Raw genomic sequence first — 17361 nt, 5'->3', positions numbered from 1 at the left:
TGTCTTTTGTTGTGGTTTTTGTAGTCATCTTTAGAAAATTATTTCTGAGCTTTTCAAGAAGGAAAGAAGCAAAACCAGAATCATTTGCCTTTAATTTGTGAAGATCTCTCTTGCAAAGCGTCTTTTTACATGAACAGATTTTGCTTCTCATTGAAATAAGAGACAAAGGCAACAGAAAGCATATGACAATTTCTACTTAGATTTTAAAATTATAGACAAAGCTCTTATACTATATGAATAAGGGTATAAAGCTAAGAATGCAAAAAAAAAAAAAAAACAAAACAGGAACTGTAAATTAACGCCTAGAGACATGAAGTAGGCAATGCAAAAAAATCCATCCTATAACTTAATAAATACCAAAACTGAAAGGCAAAAGATTAAGTTGAAGAACCTAAATCTGAGTTTGTCCTTCACTAAAACTTATTTTTATTTCATTTAAGTCCCCTTCTTCTCTTCCTCTCTGGTGCTATGTCCAAAAAGTGATGATTCTGTTAGGTTCTCTACTACCCTAATGAACAGGAGAAAGAGTAAATAATTACCAAGTGTGACCTTAGTCCATGTGGCCATTCACAGATCCCTTGAACTGGGATAAAACTCAAAGTAGGGCCCGTGATCTTGGTATATAGTCTCCAATGCGTCTTGAGTATAACCAGCCTGATATTTTGGGGCATGAGAAAAAGTCAGCTGATGTATTTCTTCAAATGTTATTCTAGAAATTTACAGTTTATAGCATCGTCTATGTTTATAGACATATATACATAGTTTATAGAGCCTGGCCTATATTGGCAGGTTTTTCCATTAGCTTTCTTATCTTCAGTCGAACCAAACTTATTATTACTTGCAGCATACAAAGAGAATGGGGACGAACACAAGAAATTAAAAACTAAACTACACTGAAAACTGGTAAAAGCTAGATCACAGAAACCACAGTGCTTAAGAAGACACTGCCAATCAAAGTTTCTTCTTTTCCCTTCAAAACTTAACTTTTCTCTTATCTCAGCAAAAGCTAATCTTTTTATCTTTTAGACATTTTCTTAATTCATGTTTTCTTTCTTCACAGCTTCTCCAACTAATCCTCTAAATCATCCTTTTTCAACCACGATTCCTCATGTGAACCACAGAACTCAGAAAATGATTTACAGTGTACGACAATTTTTCTCAATTCTTCCCAAGGATGGTATATAATTAGTACATTTTAGATGCATAGGATGTATACAATGGGTGCTGCTTCAGGACACCAGAGTTTAATTATCTCTGGAAACCACACTGGCTCAGAAAAGAAAGCTCCTTTATTACTTTTATATACTTGTTTTACAGTAAAATAGGTTCATATTCATCTACATACCATTAATCTGCTACCAATTCAGCTCATGTACATTAACTTTCCTTCTCATTTCAAGCCTTATCTCTCATGGTGGGTTAATGAGGTGAGTTAGGAACCAAACTATTGAATAATAAAAATGTAAAACTTTAATAGAAATTTGCCTTTTAAGTGTTTTGAAAAATCACTTGAAGGCATATAGATATAACCCACTGTCTAGTATTTTGTTGCTATTTTGCTTGCTTAGTTTGATTTAGCCATGAAAGCAGTATACAGGGTTTTCCTTTCATTAATCACCATAGCCAAGCACCTAGTATAGGGGTCAGGAAAATTTTTCTGTAAAGGGCCAGACAGTAAATATTTTGAGTTTTGTGGGCCATGCAGTCTCTGTCTCAGCTACTCAATTCTGCTGTCATAGCCCAAAAGCAGGCACAGACAATATATAAAGTGACATGAAATGGTATGGCAAAATGTTATGTTTAATACTAAGTGTAGACAATAGTTTGCTGACCCCTGACTTAAGAGTCAGGGGTTAGCAGTTCAATAAATACTTTTAACTAATGATGATGGCAAAGGTAAGAAGTAGACCAGGGTAGGGACAGTTCCATAACTATACCTTCCTACTATATAGCAGTGATACAATTAGTTTGTGGTTTCTGATAAGTATAAAAGTAAAGACTAGAGTTTTATATCCACCTAAAGTATATCCATGCATTTGCGGTGATTCTGGAAATAAGCAAAAAGGAGAATAAATACTGTTGCTTTTTTTTTTTTAATCATTTAATTAGAACAGTTAACTGAACCTTCTATGAATAAGTAGAGTGCTGATGGCTGACACATATATAGTCAAAAGAGTATTCAGTTACATACCCTTTCCAATACTGATTTATCATCAGTTTGTACTTATTGAGTACTACCAGGCACTAGAAACTAAACAAAACACAAGAAACAACCAGACTGCAGTCATTGATTCCTGACTAGAACTGTGCATTAGAATCACCTGGGAGATTTTTAATTTTCTTTTTTTAGAGCCCCACTCAAAAACCTACTAAATCAAAATCTTACTTGTTAGGGCCCAGGATAAAATTTTGTAAAAGGGACTTTAGTAATTTTGGGAGCTCCTGGTGAAGAATCATTGCTAGAGGTTTATATTTTTAATGAAAGGTTAAACTCTAAACATTTTCTAATCTATGGTCAGCAATTTGATATTATAGTTTAGGCACATGGGCTTTAAAATCAAACAGCTGGGTTCTAATCCCATTTCTGCCAATTCCTAGCTGTATAACCCTGGGGAACTTCTCTGTGCCTGAGTTTCCTTATCTGTAAAATGGGCATAACAACATCAACTCAACTCAGCATTGTTGGGAAAATTCAGTATGTAAAAAATAGCTGGTATAGCGCTTGGCACACACTAAGCACACAACAAATATGAACTATTACTACTTATTACACATTTCTTAAATTAAGAATACTATCAAGTATATTACAATTTAACGGCCTGACTCAAGGTGCAAAGTCTCTTTAATAACTATTGGAAAGAAAGGTAATTAGACTGATTCCAACTTATCTTATACTAACCAGCAGAAGAGGTGTCCTTTTCCACAATCAACAGCAGGCGCTCTCAGCAATGGGAAGCTGAGTGTATCAGATCCAGATGTATTTGACCCTTGTTTTGTTAGTCTTACTGCTCTGTCACAGCCTGGAGTAGGACACCATTTAATGGCAGGATTATTTTCAACAAAGGCCTGTTTAAACAGCAATAACAAAACACAAAAGAAAATATTTTAATGCTAAATTCTAATACAGAGTGTACCTCTATGGTCATTTACTATAAAGCAAAGAAAGAAAAAGAGTGAAATAAAATGCATGGAGTTGTCAGTCTCAAGAAATTTAAACAGTACTGGAAAGTACTGAAAAAATTATTAAAGGGAAAGTGGCAATTAACTTAGTAACAAAATTATTTTTAAAATTTATGTTTTCTTTAGTCTAAAAACTATGTAAATGATGATAAGGTAAAAATGTAATTGTTCGCAGAGAAAATATGTAATTTTAAAATGTTTTCTCATACAATGTGTCACTTTCCTGATGAATATAATTATTAAGTAGAAACATGCATGTAGCTGTATTAGAAGAGTAAATTTCTAAATGGTACCCAAATAATACATAATAATCAATACTATGATACTTTCTATGTTAAAGAAGAGGGGGCTGGGCACAATGGCTCACGCCTATAATCCCAGCACTTTGGGAGGCCGAGGCAGGCAGATCACCTAAGGTCGGGAGTTGGAGAACAGCTTGGCCAACATGGAGAAACCCCATCTCTACCAAAAATACAAAAATTACCCGGGAATAGTGGTAGGCATCTGTAATCCCAGCTACTCGCAAGGCTGAGGCATGAGAATCGCTTGAACCTTGGAGGCAGAGGTTGCAGTGAGCTGAGACCACACCACTGCACTCCAGCCTGGGAGACAGAGTGAGACTCTGTCTCCAAGAAAAAAAAAAGTAGGACTTGTCTTTTAAAAGTTCACATATTAGACTCAGTAAAATCTGCATAAAGCAGTTAAAATGTAACTTTTAAATCTCACACACACAAAAGAAAGTAACTCACTTATAACTTCTCACACACACAAAAGAAAGTAACTCACTTATAAGTAACCTACACTTATATAACTTCTGAAAAAAAAAAGACAAAAAAAGATGAAATAAACATTATAATTCATTAAATAAACCTATTACTTGGAATAAAAATAATAAACTTCCAAGTTGAGAATCTTTATTTCCAAATATTTTAGGAGCATGAAAGATAATGTCTTTTAAAAAACTTAAAGTAGGTAAAATCTAATTTGAACATTATGATCAATCAGTTACTAAAGTGCAACAGGCAAATTAATAAAAAGTTCTGATAAATAGTTTTATTTTAAATTTTGTAAATTACTAGTACTTTAGCCTTTCCCCTTTCCTTTTATTATTATGAAATAATGCTTTAGCTTCAAACTTTGTCACCATTCCTTTATGCAACTTTTCTGATAAAGTATTTCTAACAAAAGACCCATTATTTTGTTTTCAAAAATAAAACAAAAAGAAAAAATAATGTTATAAAGGTTTAATAAAATCAAAATTACAGAAATTGGACAGATAATTGGTAGCATACCTTACCTTAATATCAAACTGAAGGTATCGTTTGTCCATCTCCTTTGAAACTACACTTTCTATGATATCCACAGGCACAAGTTGGAAGCAATCATATGCAGGGCAAAAAATGTTGTGAGCTTCACCTTCTTGAATTTTCAGATTCAAAAACCTATTAAAATGATCAATGGACAGCAAAGGAGCAAGGATATTACACTGCACGTACATTCTAAGAATTTTCCTTTTTCTTCCTTTTTTTTTTTTTTTTTTAGAGACAGGGTCTCATTCCATCAACCCAGGTTGGAATGCAGTGGCATGATCACAGATCACTGTACCCTCATACTCTTGGGCTGAAGCAATCCTCCCACCTCAGTCTTCTGAGTAACTAGGCCTCCAGGTGCATGCTGCTATGCTGGGCTAATTTTTAAATTTTTGGTAGCGATGGGTCTTGCTATGTTGTCCAGACTGGTCTCGAACCCCTGGTCTCAAGCGATTCTCCTGCCTTAGCCTCCTAAAGCTCTGGGATTATACGCATGAACCACTGTGCCTGGCCAATTTTTCTTTATGCTGAATTTTTTGTCAGAGTATAATTAAAATAATACCAACAAGTGTGAAACAGCAACTGTAATGCATATTATCTGTTAAGCCATTCATTTTATATATCAATATATACACATACACATAAACATACACTCGTATGTTTTATGTTTCTATTTTGCTTTATTCCCTCTAAAAATCTGAAACAATCTGAAAAAATACTTTTATTTAAAATTAAAAATTCAGAAATGAGTGGCTCAGAAAGGTCATATTCAATTCTCAATATGCTATAGCTTTAAAGAAAAGGAGGCAATGGTATAGAAATGAGCCATAGGTAATTCAAGAATATTTTGGGGTGGCATTAAAATATAGCATAGATTTTTAAGAATAGGTTTATAAGTTTTCTCTTTATATTTCATTTAGACGAATATTAAAATAAGTTTTATGTCCTACTTAGGTATACTTGAGTAGTGAGGAAAAAAATGCCCTGTAAACAAAGAAGCAGGAATCCAGCCCAAGGTTAGATTAAAAGCAGGGTTCTTTTTCTCTTTCCTTTACTTTCTTTCTTTCTTTTTTTTTAAAGGTGGGGTCTCTCTCTTTGCCCAGGTTGGTCTCAAACTCCTGGGCTTAAGTGATCCTCACACCTCAGCCTCCTGAGTGAGTAGCTGGGATTACACGCATGTACTACCATGTCCAGCTAAAAGCAGTGTTTTGAGTTAGAAAATTCCAGGTCTGTCACCAACAAGGCATATGATCTTAAGCAATTTATTTAACTGCTCTAAGCCTCTGTTTCACCATACATAAAGTGGAGATAATAATGTGAACTTCCCAGGGTTGTTATACAGATTATATATGTGAAAAATCTACATGGTGCATGACATAGAGTAAGAATTCATAAATTTTAGTAAGGATTATTATTTGTTTTGTTTTTTTTTAGACGGAGTTTCACTCTTGTTGCCCAGGCTGGAGTGCAGTGGTGCAATCTCCGGCTCACCACAACCTCCGCCTCCTGGATTCAAGCAATTCTCCTGCCTCAGCCTCCCAAGCAGCTGGGATTGTAGGCATGTGCCACCACACCCAGCTAATTTTGTATTTTTAGTAGAGACGGGGTTTCTCCATGTTGGTCAGGGTGGTCTTGAACTCCCAACCTTAGGTGATCTGCCCGCCTCGGCCTCCCAAAGGGATTATTATTGTTATTATCATTTAATACTGCCCTTAGAAAAGCAAGAAACAAACTTTTGAAGTACAGATTATTGCATATTGAATTTAACACTTAAATCTAGAGAAAATAAATGGAAAACCAGGAAATTAAATCACAACTGCTTAGTCCTCACCATCAACATTTTATTTCACTAACTATACAGTATCTTTTTTCTTTAGTTCTCTCATTCTCTTAATTCCACTGCACTTAACAACAACAACAACAACAACAACAACAAAAACCTTATTGAGACCTTGGCAGGCCCATTCCCTTTGCTCCATCTTCTCTTTCATATCCTCGTCTGGGCAATTCATAGAAAAGAGAGTCCCCAACAGGCAGTTCTCTCACTCCAAGTGCTCTCTACCACACCTCAAACCTAGCAGTATCTTTAGCGTTCTTTCCTTTTCATCCCACTTCTGTGAGAGAGCTTTCTCTTTTACTCCCAGGCTAATCCTCAAATCCTCTGGCCAGCTCTGGGACTTGCACTATCCAATAACCTATCCTTTCTGTCTTTTACTTTCTTTTTTTTTTTTTTGAAACGGAGTCTCACTCTGTAGCCCAGGCTGGAGTGCAGTGGCCAGATCTCAGCTCACTGCAAGCTCCGCCTCCCGGGTTCACGCCATTCTCCTGTCTCAGCCTCCCGAGTAGCTGGGACTACAGGTGCCCGCCACCTTGCCCGGCTAGTTTTTTGTATTTTTTAGTAGAGACGGGGTTTCACCATGTTAGCCAGGATGGTCTCGATCTCCTGACCTCGTGATCCGCCCGTCTCGGCCTCCCAAAGTGCTGGGATTACAGGCTTGAGCCACCACGCCCGGCCCTGTCTTTTACTTTCTAATGTCTCTTACCTTGGGCACAATAAACATGCTCAAGTTTTTCCCATTTTAAAAACCCTTACTGACCACATGACTCTCTTGTGTTTCATTTTCTTTTTCTTTCACATCAAAGTTTCTTGACAAAATAGTTTATGATGATCTGTTATTCCTTCCTGAAGCCCATGTCATTCACTTCTCAATCCGCAGCATCTGGCTGCTATCACCTCTTCACCGGGCCACAATGACTACCCATTAGCCTAATTTATTAAAGAATTCACAGTTTTTATCTTCCTTGATTTCTCTAGAGCATGAGACACTGCGAACATTTCCTTCTTTCAAATTCTCTTTGGCTTCCAGGATTTTTTTTTTTTCCCTTGGCATTCTTCCTACCTCTGGTAGATCCTTATCCATTTTTTCACAAGTAGTGTTTTCAATCCTGTGCTAAGGAGTGATATATAAGGTATATTGTGGCCTGACACGGTGGCTCACGCCTGTAATCCCAGCACTTTGGGAGGCCAAGGTAGGCAGATCACAAGGTCAGGGGTTCGAGACCACCCTGACCAACATGGTGAAACCCTGTCTCTTCTAAAAATACAAAAATTAGCTGGGCGTGGTGCCAAGCGTCTGTAATCCCAGCTACTCAGGAGGCTGAGGCAGGAGACCCACTTGAACCCGGGAGGCAGAGGTTGCAGTGAGCTGAGATGGTGCCACTGCACTCCTGCCTGGGTGACAGAGCGAGACTCCATTTCAAAACAAAAAAAAAAGAAGTCTTAAGACTAAAAGTGGAGAACTGTTAACTGTAGAGTTCTTTTTTCACATAACAAGATTCTCTTCTTTTTAGCTATGAATAGATTCCCTGGGAAGTTGGATAGTCTCTTGTCAAAGTTCACAGTTTGCTTAGACATAGTTACTACATGATGATGTTTTGAATTTTACATATTTTAAATATATCAGAGAAGATTTCATCATCTCTGGGGAATTAAATTACAGAACTGAGAAGACCTCATTAAAGACAGGATCAGTTCTGTTGGCCATGTTATTATTTCTCATCAAGACACAATTCAATAAAAATGTATAAGCAGAACATGGAGTTGATAAGTGTCAGTAAAAGAGATAAATGTGGGGCAAACTTTACCTATATTTTTATCTTGCAGGTAAGATTCACAGATGATATCATAGGTAGGCTCTCTCTGCTTATTACAATGCTTAGGAATATGATAATAATACTTATTGAGCGATTACTACATGCAAGATCCTGTTTTAAGCACTATACATATATTAAGAAATTTAAAAAACTGACGATAATCCTATGAAGTACATACTATCATCACCACTTTATAGATTAGGAAACTGAGGAACAGGCAGGCTACCACTTACCTAAATCAATAACTAATAAATAGCAGAGTTGGAATTCACAACCCAGTGGCCTATTGTATCTAGAACCTGAGCTCTTATATTCTCAATATTAGCAAAGAAATTCTGTTCTGGCTAGAAAATAATAATTTCTATCTAATCTGTTGATTGATCGATCAATCAATTGATAGGATCTTCTTCTGTTACCCAGGCTGGAGTGCAGTCGTGTGGTCACAGCTCACTGTAGTCTTGAACTCCTGGGCTCAAGTGATCCTTCTGCCTCAGCTGCCCAAGTAGCTAGGACTACAGACACGCACCACTATGCCTGGCTATTCCCTTTTATTTCAGCCCTTGGCATCAATACTTTAAAGCAGGGGTGTCCAATGTTTTGGCTTTTCTGGGCCATACTGGAAGAAGAACTGTCTTGGGCTACACAAAAAATATACTAACAATAATGACAGCTGATGAGCTTAAAACAAAAACAGCAAAACAAACAGCAAAACAAACAAACAAACCAACAAAAAACACAAAAAAACCTCATAATGTTTTAAGGAAGTTTATGAATTTGTGTTGGGCCACATTCAAAGCTGTCCTGGGCCACATGCAGCCTGTGGGCCACAGTTGGACAAGCCTGCACTAAAGCATCTAGCTGTACTCATAAAAAGGTTGGGAAGAGTAAGATAGATTGAGGGACTTTCAAACTATCTGAGGACCTATAAAAACGCTTCCTTGGTTTTAGATAGGAGTTTCTTTTCCTATATGCCTATTTAAAAAAGCTGTGATAATTTAAAAATGATTTCATCAACATATGAATCACCCAACATGGACCTTCTTTTATTGGTGCTTGATTTGACAAACTTGGAAGGGATGGAAAGGCGAATCCTAGGTAGGCTAGAAGGTACTAATGAAATCAATAATTAGATCTTTGAAATTTAAATCTTACCATACATTTCTTATGGCTAGTTTGTGATGAGTTTGGGAGATAGTTTCTGTGATACAAATCAGGTGAGGAAGGTCAATGAAGCTCAAAAAAAAAAAAAAAAAAAAAAAAAAAAAAATTCAAGAAAATCCCTGGGGGACTCAATTTTCATATACATACCAAGACCAATAGCTAACTTGGTAGAGCTCAGGTAATACTTCCTAATTCAGTACAGTTAACAACTAAGATAAATAAAATTTTACCTGGGAAGTATTTTCTGCCTCCACAACTGGGTTAAGGATAGCTTTGGATGGTGAGCTCTGACCTTTGTCAATTAGTTTACCTGTAACAGGTGTACTGATCTGATCCTATTTAAGTAGACTCTGAGTAGAATCTAGTCTATGTCTTAAATGGAACAACCAGATATTCTGACTCAAAAAGCAGTAGTTTTTCCCTCCAAATGAAATCTTACCTCTGACTCCAATTTGGAAAACAGATAAAGAAATGTACTCAAAATCAAACCAGACACGTTGGGGGACTGAGGTGAGTGGATCACTTGAGGTCAGGAGTTCGAGACCAACTTGACCAACATGGCAAAACCCCATCTCTACTAAAAATACAAATATTAGCAGGGTGTGGTGGTAGGCACCTATAGTCCCAGCTCCCTGGGAAGGCAGAGGCGTGAGAATCATTTGAACATGGGAAGGAAGATGCTGCAGTGAGCCGAGATCATGCCACTGCACTTCAGCCTGGGTGACAGAGTGAGACCCTGTCTCAGAAAAGAAAAAAAAAAAATCAGAATGACAGCTCAGTGGTTGCCTACAAATGGGGGTGATAAAAGGAAGGCAGAAAGAGAAAAGTAGCAGGGATTCAAGGGGAAATGAGGAATTGGGAATGATAGATTCTAGGGGTTGTAGTGATGGTTTCAAGGTTGTATAGAAATATCAAAGCTTATCAAATTATTTATTTTAAATGTGTGGCTTTATGTATGTCAGCTGTACCTCAACAAAGCTGTTTAAAAAGAAGAACTCAGAAAATCTGCTCAGGTTCTTGTCTCTCACCCACATAGTACTCCCTAGTTCCCTATATTTGCTAACTAATATTCCACACACACACAAAAAAAGTTAAAAACTTCTGATTTCTAAGATTTTTTTAAATACCAACGATATACCTCACTTAGGTCATCGAACAACACTTTGTCTCCAGAGATAACATGATATTACAGTGCTCATTATAGCAATCTTTGTTTAGAAACTTCTCTCGAAAAGTGCAACATGAGAGCCAAGTCAATGGATGGTGAAAAAGTACAAATCTTGAAAGGTAATGGGAAGCGTAAACAGAGATAAACACAAGAAGCAAAACAAATTTTCTACTGGTAAAATATACCCAACTATGTCTAGCTGAAACATTTAACTTTGCATTCACTAAAAAGGAATCTTAAACATCCATATTCTTACAGATTTTCAAGGCAATTTGATTGTCACAAAAAATTGAGACAGCACAAAAACAAATGCTTAAGATTCCTGGGATATAAGACAAACTGATTCTTGCCTGAAATTTACATTAGATGTAATATAAATTAAAATACTAAGAAAAATTATTTGTATAACTGCTTTGTTTCTAAAGGTACCTTACATTAAGCTAAACAGCATTAATTAAAATAGCTGGGGAAGATGTAAAAATAAAAACAAAAATATTTTTCCTTCCTAGTAAAGTCTAAATTCATTTCTGTGTAACTCAGAAGTCAATATAAACAATTTGTATAATTAAATACTGAAAGTAAACAATTTTATTAACAAATCAGAGTGCTATCATGCAGTAAGAAATGCTAAGGTGCTCATATACTCACGACTCCCAACATCCTCTACAAAAGTCATGTCCACAGGGCATATCCACGGGGTCTTCAAATACAGAGATACTGCACATACAAATGTCACACTGGAGATGAAGAAGAACAATGATTTAAACAGAACTATACTTTTGAAAGAGAACAATACATTCATTTTGTTCACTTTTTTAAAAGGCAAAAATACTAGTACAGTAAATAAAAGTTTTTGGAAGTTACCTTTTTCAAAGTTTTAAGGACAGTTAGTGTGCCCTTCAGTAACAAATACTATGACTACCTCACTATAAACAACAGTGGGATTTAAATGTTTTAATGCAGAAATCAAACCCTTAAATTCCAAATTTATGTATTAATCAGCAACTGTGCATTTGGAAAAGGAAGTACAAGAAATAAATCATTCGGGTCAACATCAAGTTGCATGTTGCAAAAAACCACTTCAGTATCATGCCCTTCACATTACACTTACCCTTCAAAATCTATAAAAACAGAGTAACTTTGTATTTTTAATGCAGCAACTCAAGATATCCAGACTTTCCAGGGAGAGAACCCTGTTATAAAACTAAGTATTAGGCCGGGCATGGTGACTCACACCTGTAATCCCAGCACTTTGGGAGGCAGAGCTGGGCAGATCACTTGAGGTCGGGACAGCCTGACCAACATGGTGAAACCCTGTCTCTATTAAAAATACAAAAATTAGCTGGGTGTGGTGGCACGTGCCTGTAATCCCAGCTACTCAGGAGGCTGAGGCAGGAGAATCACTTGAACCCGAGAGGCAGAGGTTGCAGGGAGCCGAGATCGTGCCATTACACCCCAGCCTGGGCAATAAGAGTAAAACTTCATCTCAAAAAAACCCCAAAAAACAACAAAACTCCACCTATGTATTACAACTATGCCATTTTAACAGCCAAAGCTGCAATCACTTTTTCACCTACCTAATACCTTCTAAACAATAGCTCTCTAGAAGCAAAATTTATCATGTTACATACGCAAATTACAGGATTCTGTTTTTCAAAAAGGCACAGATAAAATGAGAAGCACTTTCATATTTATCACATATTTCGAGTGGCTGAGTCATTCAAGAAATATTAAAATCTCCTATAACAGCACACCAATGATATGCCAATTAAAAATGCTGACAATGGCAGTACTGTTTTGTAAAATAATGAAACACTTATTTTGGAAATGCATCTAGATAACAAACTACAGAAGCTTTACTGAAACAAATACATAACTATCAATATATTGTAAATGCTTAAAAATTAGCTTTCAAGAAATTATAAAAAATGTTTTTGTATTTTTGGTTTACAGTGTCTATCACAAACTTAACTTTTTATATTTCAATATATTGTATACATGTGTGTGCGTATTTTGAGATGTGGTCTTGCTATGTTGCCCGGGCTGGTCTCGAACTCCTGAGCTCAGGCAATCCACCCACCTCGGCCTTCCAAAGTGCTAGGATTACAGGCATGAGCCACCAGGCCTGGCCTGTATTTAAATCTTCAAGCAATTGAAGTTTTAAGGGAAAATAAAATAGATGGTTTCCTTAAACTGTTTTAAGTTCTCTGTTTGGAAATGAGGAAAGAAAACCTTTTTTTTTTTTTTTTTTTCAATCTATAATTCAGAGATCACAAAAATAGTCTGTAATAACAAATATTTACTGAAGCATGGAAATAACTGAACCTTTCAAGAAAGGGACAGGATTCAATTATAAGAACACAACCAGACACTCCACGGAACAATATTAAATCATTTGAATATTAAAAGACTAAAAACAAAGCTATGAGAAGTACAGTGAATACCAAACCATACCAAACTAGTGTCTAAGTCCCCAGGAGATAAGCTGATTTCATCTGGGGAGGTGACAGAAGAGCGTGTAGTCCTTGGAGTTCTTGGAGATGGGAGCGTGTCCCAGGCATTATACCCACTTGGTGGTGGAGTTGGCATTTGAACACCTGATCGTTGGCAGCAGTTCTCCGGGTTGGACATCCAAGCTTCAAGTAATTTCTCCCTGTCCCAGTCTTAAAGAAAAATGGAATGGATAGCTCTCAAAAAAGAAAATATGGTAATGTTTTAAAAGCTATATAATAACAAAAAATCGGAATGAATTACAAATTTTGGTCATCTAAAGAAAAAAGTATTTATATAAACGTAGTAACTGCAAATGAATGTCTAGGTATGTTCATGTTATTAGCATTTTTACACAAAATTTAAGCTTTCATAATTGATCATGGCTTACAACTATGTCAAGATCTAGCAGTATGGTCAAAATTTCCAGTACTTTCTACTAACAATCAAAACAGGTCACTCACATATCACTCTTGGAATTCACTACATTTTTGCTGGCATAGGTTTAATTTAGCTTCTTTACTCTTCCAAATATATATATGTGATTATATAATTTTTTAACTGTCCTCACTGGCATCAGGTTATAAAATGATTACATAGTTCACTATAGATATATCAAAATGCCAATAGCAGGTCCTAAAAACCATTTAATAAACAGCATGAAAGCAGAAGAAACTTCTAAAGACATCAGAGTTATAAAAAAAGTTTTAGTGAATTAGGTATAAATTCTATATTAAGTGATCTTGAACCTGGCTTAACTAAAAAATATTATCTTCCTACTGTGAACATTTTAAAAATTGCCAAGTAAAACATATTATAATGTCTAGAGCCATAAAAACCTAACCCTTTAAAAACAACAAACTAATACATTTGATTACTTTGCTAGGTGTTTTACATAATTTCATTTATTCCTCCCAGCAAACTTTTCAATTATTATTTAGGTGAAGAAATCAAGACTGAAGGAAGTTACATAACTTGTCCAAGCTCACAAAGAGATTTGAAACCAATTTCTGTGATTCCAAAGCCTGTGTTCGTCCCGTGATCACACACTATTTCTGAGAAGACTAAAGGGTAAATTATTCACTGTAGGCACATTCCACAAAATTTTATAGCTTAAACACAAATAACTGGAAATTTTCTACATTTTTTTTTTAACCATATTAAGCCAATGGATTTGGCAGTTTAACAGGATAAATATGACTTTGACATGTAATGAAAACAGGGGTGTATTTCCAGCTAAGGAAAATAAACAAGTACATATATAAATACAGATGCTCCTTGACACGATGGGGTTAAGTCCTGATAAACCCACTGTAAACTGAAAATATAAGTTGAAAATGTGTGGTTGACTAGAAGCTACAGCTCACTACAGTGGCCCAGCATCTCAAGAGTAGTATGGTTTCTACTGAATGTATATTGAGTTAGCACTATTATAAATCAAAAAATCATAAGTCAAACCATCTTAAGTCAGGGACTATCTCTATATACAGAGATTTTCTGGTGATTATTTTACATAAATAGAATATCATATAAACTTTATCTCCTTTTCCCATTTAATCAACCTGAAAATCTCTCCAAGTAAACTAGTTTAACATTATTTCCTTCTTTTTAATGACTACATATTAATCCACTGTGTCTCACTGTGTGAAACAATTTGTGTATCATAATTTAGTCAAATATCCCCCTACTTTGTTTACAGTTATTTTTTTGCCACAACAATGAGGCTGCAATCTACATCAGTGCAGTTAAAAGTATATATTCATGTTTATATTGGTATTTCATTGGTATAAATTCCCTGGAATGAGACTAATGAGTCTAAGGCCCATCGTGTTTTTAAAAGAAAATGCTAGATGGCTTTCCAAAAAGGTTATAACAATTTTTTTTTTTTTTTTTTTTGAGACAGAGTCTTGCTCTGTGACCCTGGCTGGAGTGCAACAGCACAATCTTGGCTCACTGCAGCCTCTGCCTCCCGGGTTCAAGAGATTCTCGTGCCTTAGCCTCTCAAGTAGCTGGGACTACAGGCAAGTGCCACCACTCCAGGCTAAGTTTTACATATATTTTTAGTAGAGACAGGGTTTCACTGTGTTGCCCAGGCTGGTCTCAAACTCCTGACCTCAAGTGATCCGCCCACCTCGGCCTCACAAAGTGCTGGGATTACGGGCATGAGCCACCATGCCAAGGAGGTTATAACAGTTTTTACTTCTGTCAGCAATGAGGAACCTTACCAGTTTCTTCTACAGCAATGGGTGTTAACAGTTCTTTTAAACATTTATAAACTGACAGTTCACTGTTATTTTAATTTGCATTTTCTTGACAACGGATATATTAAAATATCTTTTGATGTGTTTGTTGGCCATCTGGATGTGCTCTTCTGTGAATTACCTATCCATATCTTTTTGCCATTTTGGCACTGGGGTATTTACCAATTTCTTGTCAATTTAAAGAAGGTTTTTATATACAATAAACATTAGCTAATATTGTTTCCAAATCAAAATTATGTTTCTTGACTTTGTTTATGGTATACTTACAACAAAAATTTAAAGATCCAATATATTTTAATATGTCTATCTCTTCTTTAGCTTGTTTTCTTGTCTTAGCAACTCAGAAGTTTTCCTCTGTCCTTAGATTTACATGTAAGTCTCCTAGACAAATTGATGAACTGACTTTATACCCCCCATCCTTTTTTTTTCTTGGTATTCCAATGGCCAGTCATATTAGGGCCATTTAATGAATTATATATCCTTTCCCCACTGATCTATAATGTCATCTTTACATAAATTATATTCCCAAATACTGTAAATTGGATTTACTATTCTGTTTCAATGGTCTATTTGTCTAGAGTTGAACAAGTGCCATACTGACTGAATTACAGTTTATAGTGTGTTCCCTTTTCTGGTAAGGCTAATTCCTTTCACTGGGACCGAATGAGCACACCTGATCTCTGTGACCCTGAGGAAACCGAGGAAGAGCTGAACAGGTAGGTGGAGGCTTCTTATTTAGACCCACGGTTGGGCTCAGAGTTCAGAGAAACAGTTGCAGAGAGACAGCTGCATTACAGAGAATCAGGATTAGCACAAAAGATTTCCTGGGACAAAAAAAGCCATCATTAAAACAAAAAATTCAGTGGCCAAATAAAGAGAATGGTCCCATTTGAGACACAAATTAATGTTCTTTAAGGCCAAGGGAGAAGAAACACTTCAGAGGAAAAGTAAAGAAAACACTTACCAAAAAAACTAGAATTTTCTGATTAAGATAATACATGTAATTGAGCCCTCATCATTAAAAAAACAAACAAAAAAACCCTACAAGCAATCAAACCCAAGAAAAGTGGAAGAAGGTGATAAAGGCAAAGTAGAAATCATACGTTAGAAACTATTGATAGAAAAAATGATAGACAACCTATAAACTGCAGGAAAAAAAAGACAAATATCTAAGAACTAAAAATAAAAACTAAGGCAATCGGGAAAACTCAGCATATACACATTAAAACTGAAAATAAGATACAGCTATATGTAGAGAGAAAATTAAAAGAACTGTGACAAAATGCAATGTCTTTCAAACTGTAAACTTATTTAAGGGCAGAGCTTGTACCTATATTACAATCGATTTTTTCTCCATTATTCAGCCTAGAGCCTAGTTCAAAGTGTATATTCAATAGAAATCTGTTGAATGAACAAATTAATATAAAACCACATGCCCCTATTATTAAAATCTAACTGAAGAAGATAACATTCCAAGAAGTTGTAAATGATTACAGCTGAAGAACTCAAGAAAAGGTAGTAATTCTAAGCAGACTAATAACATTGGGAGAAACTGAAAAATACAGTAATTATTTATTTAAAAAGTATAGGGTTCACATGGTTTCATAAGCAAATTTTAAAAAATTTTTGGCAGGTCACAGTGGCTCACGCCTGTAATCCCAGCACTTTGCGAGGCCGAGGTGGGCGGATCACGAGGTCAGATCAAGACCATCCTGGCTAACATGGTGAAACCCCATTGCTACTAAAAATACAAAAAAAATTAGCCAAGTGTGGTGGTGGGCACCTGCAGTCCCAGCTACTCGGGAGGCTGAGGCAGGAGAATGGCGTGAACCCAGGAGGTGGAGCTTGCAGGAGCCAAGATCGTGCCACTGCACTCTAGCCTGGGCGACAGAGCAAGACTCAGTTTGAAAAAAAAAAAAATTCAAGTAGAAATTAATTCTTGTGTCCTTGCACAAGCATAAAGAAAAAGGAAATATTCATATATATATATATATATATGTATACACACACACACATATATTTTCTTTTTTTTGAGATGGAGTCTCACTCTGTCGCCCAGGCTTGAGTGCAGTGGTGCGATCTCAGCTCACTGCAACCTCTGCCTCCCAGGTTCAAGCAATTCTCCTGCCTCAGCCTC

The 17361-nt window shown here is 36.1% G+C and overlaps 1 protein-coding gene across 7 annotated transcripts in view; it reads right to left on the bottom strand.

The window, feature by feature from the left end:
• LOC105475489 (ankyrin repeat and IBR domain containing 1) overlaps nt 1-17361 on the bottom strand; it is a 155617-nt gene that overhangs the window by 35918 nt on the left and 102338 nt on the right. For all 7 annotated transcript variants that reach the window (XM_011730766.3, XM_011730770.3, XM_011730768.3 and 4 more), the window contains 4 exons: nt 12928-13136; nt 11122-11210; nt 4478-4622; nt 2900-3066 (listed from right to left, as the gene is read on the bottom strand). In XM_011730766.3, coding sequence (XP_011729068.1) covers nt 2900-3066; nt 4478-4622; nt 11122-11210; nt 12928-13136 — 610 coding nt within the window. The remainder of the gene's footprint in view (nt 1-2899; nt 3067-4477; nt 4623-11121; nt 11211-12927; nt 13137-17361) is intronic.

This window comes from Macaca nemestrina, chromosome 4 (assembly GCF_043159975.1).
Source record: "Macaca nemestrina isolate mMacNem1 chromosome 4, mMacNem.hap1, whole genome shotgun sequence".
NCBI lineage: Eukaryota > Metazoa > Chordata > Mammalia > Primates > Cercopithecidae > Macaca > Macaca nemestrina.
The sequence above is the reverse complement of the archived record's forward strand: the minus strand, read 5'-3'. Positions and strand labels throughout refer to the sequence as shown.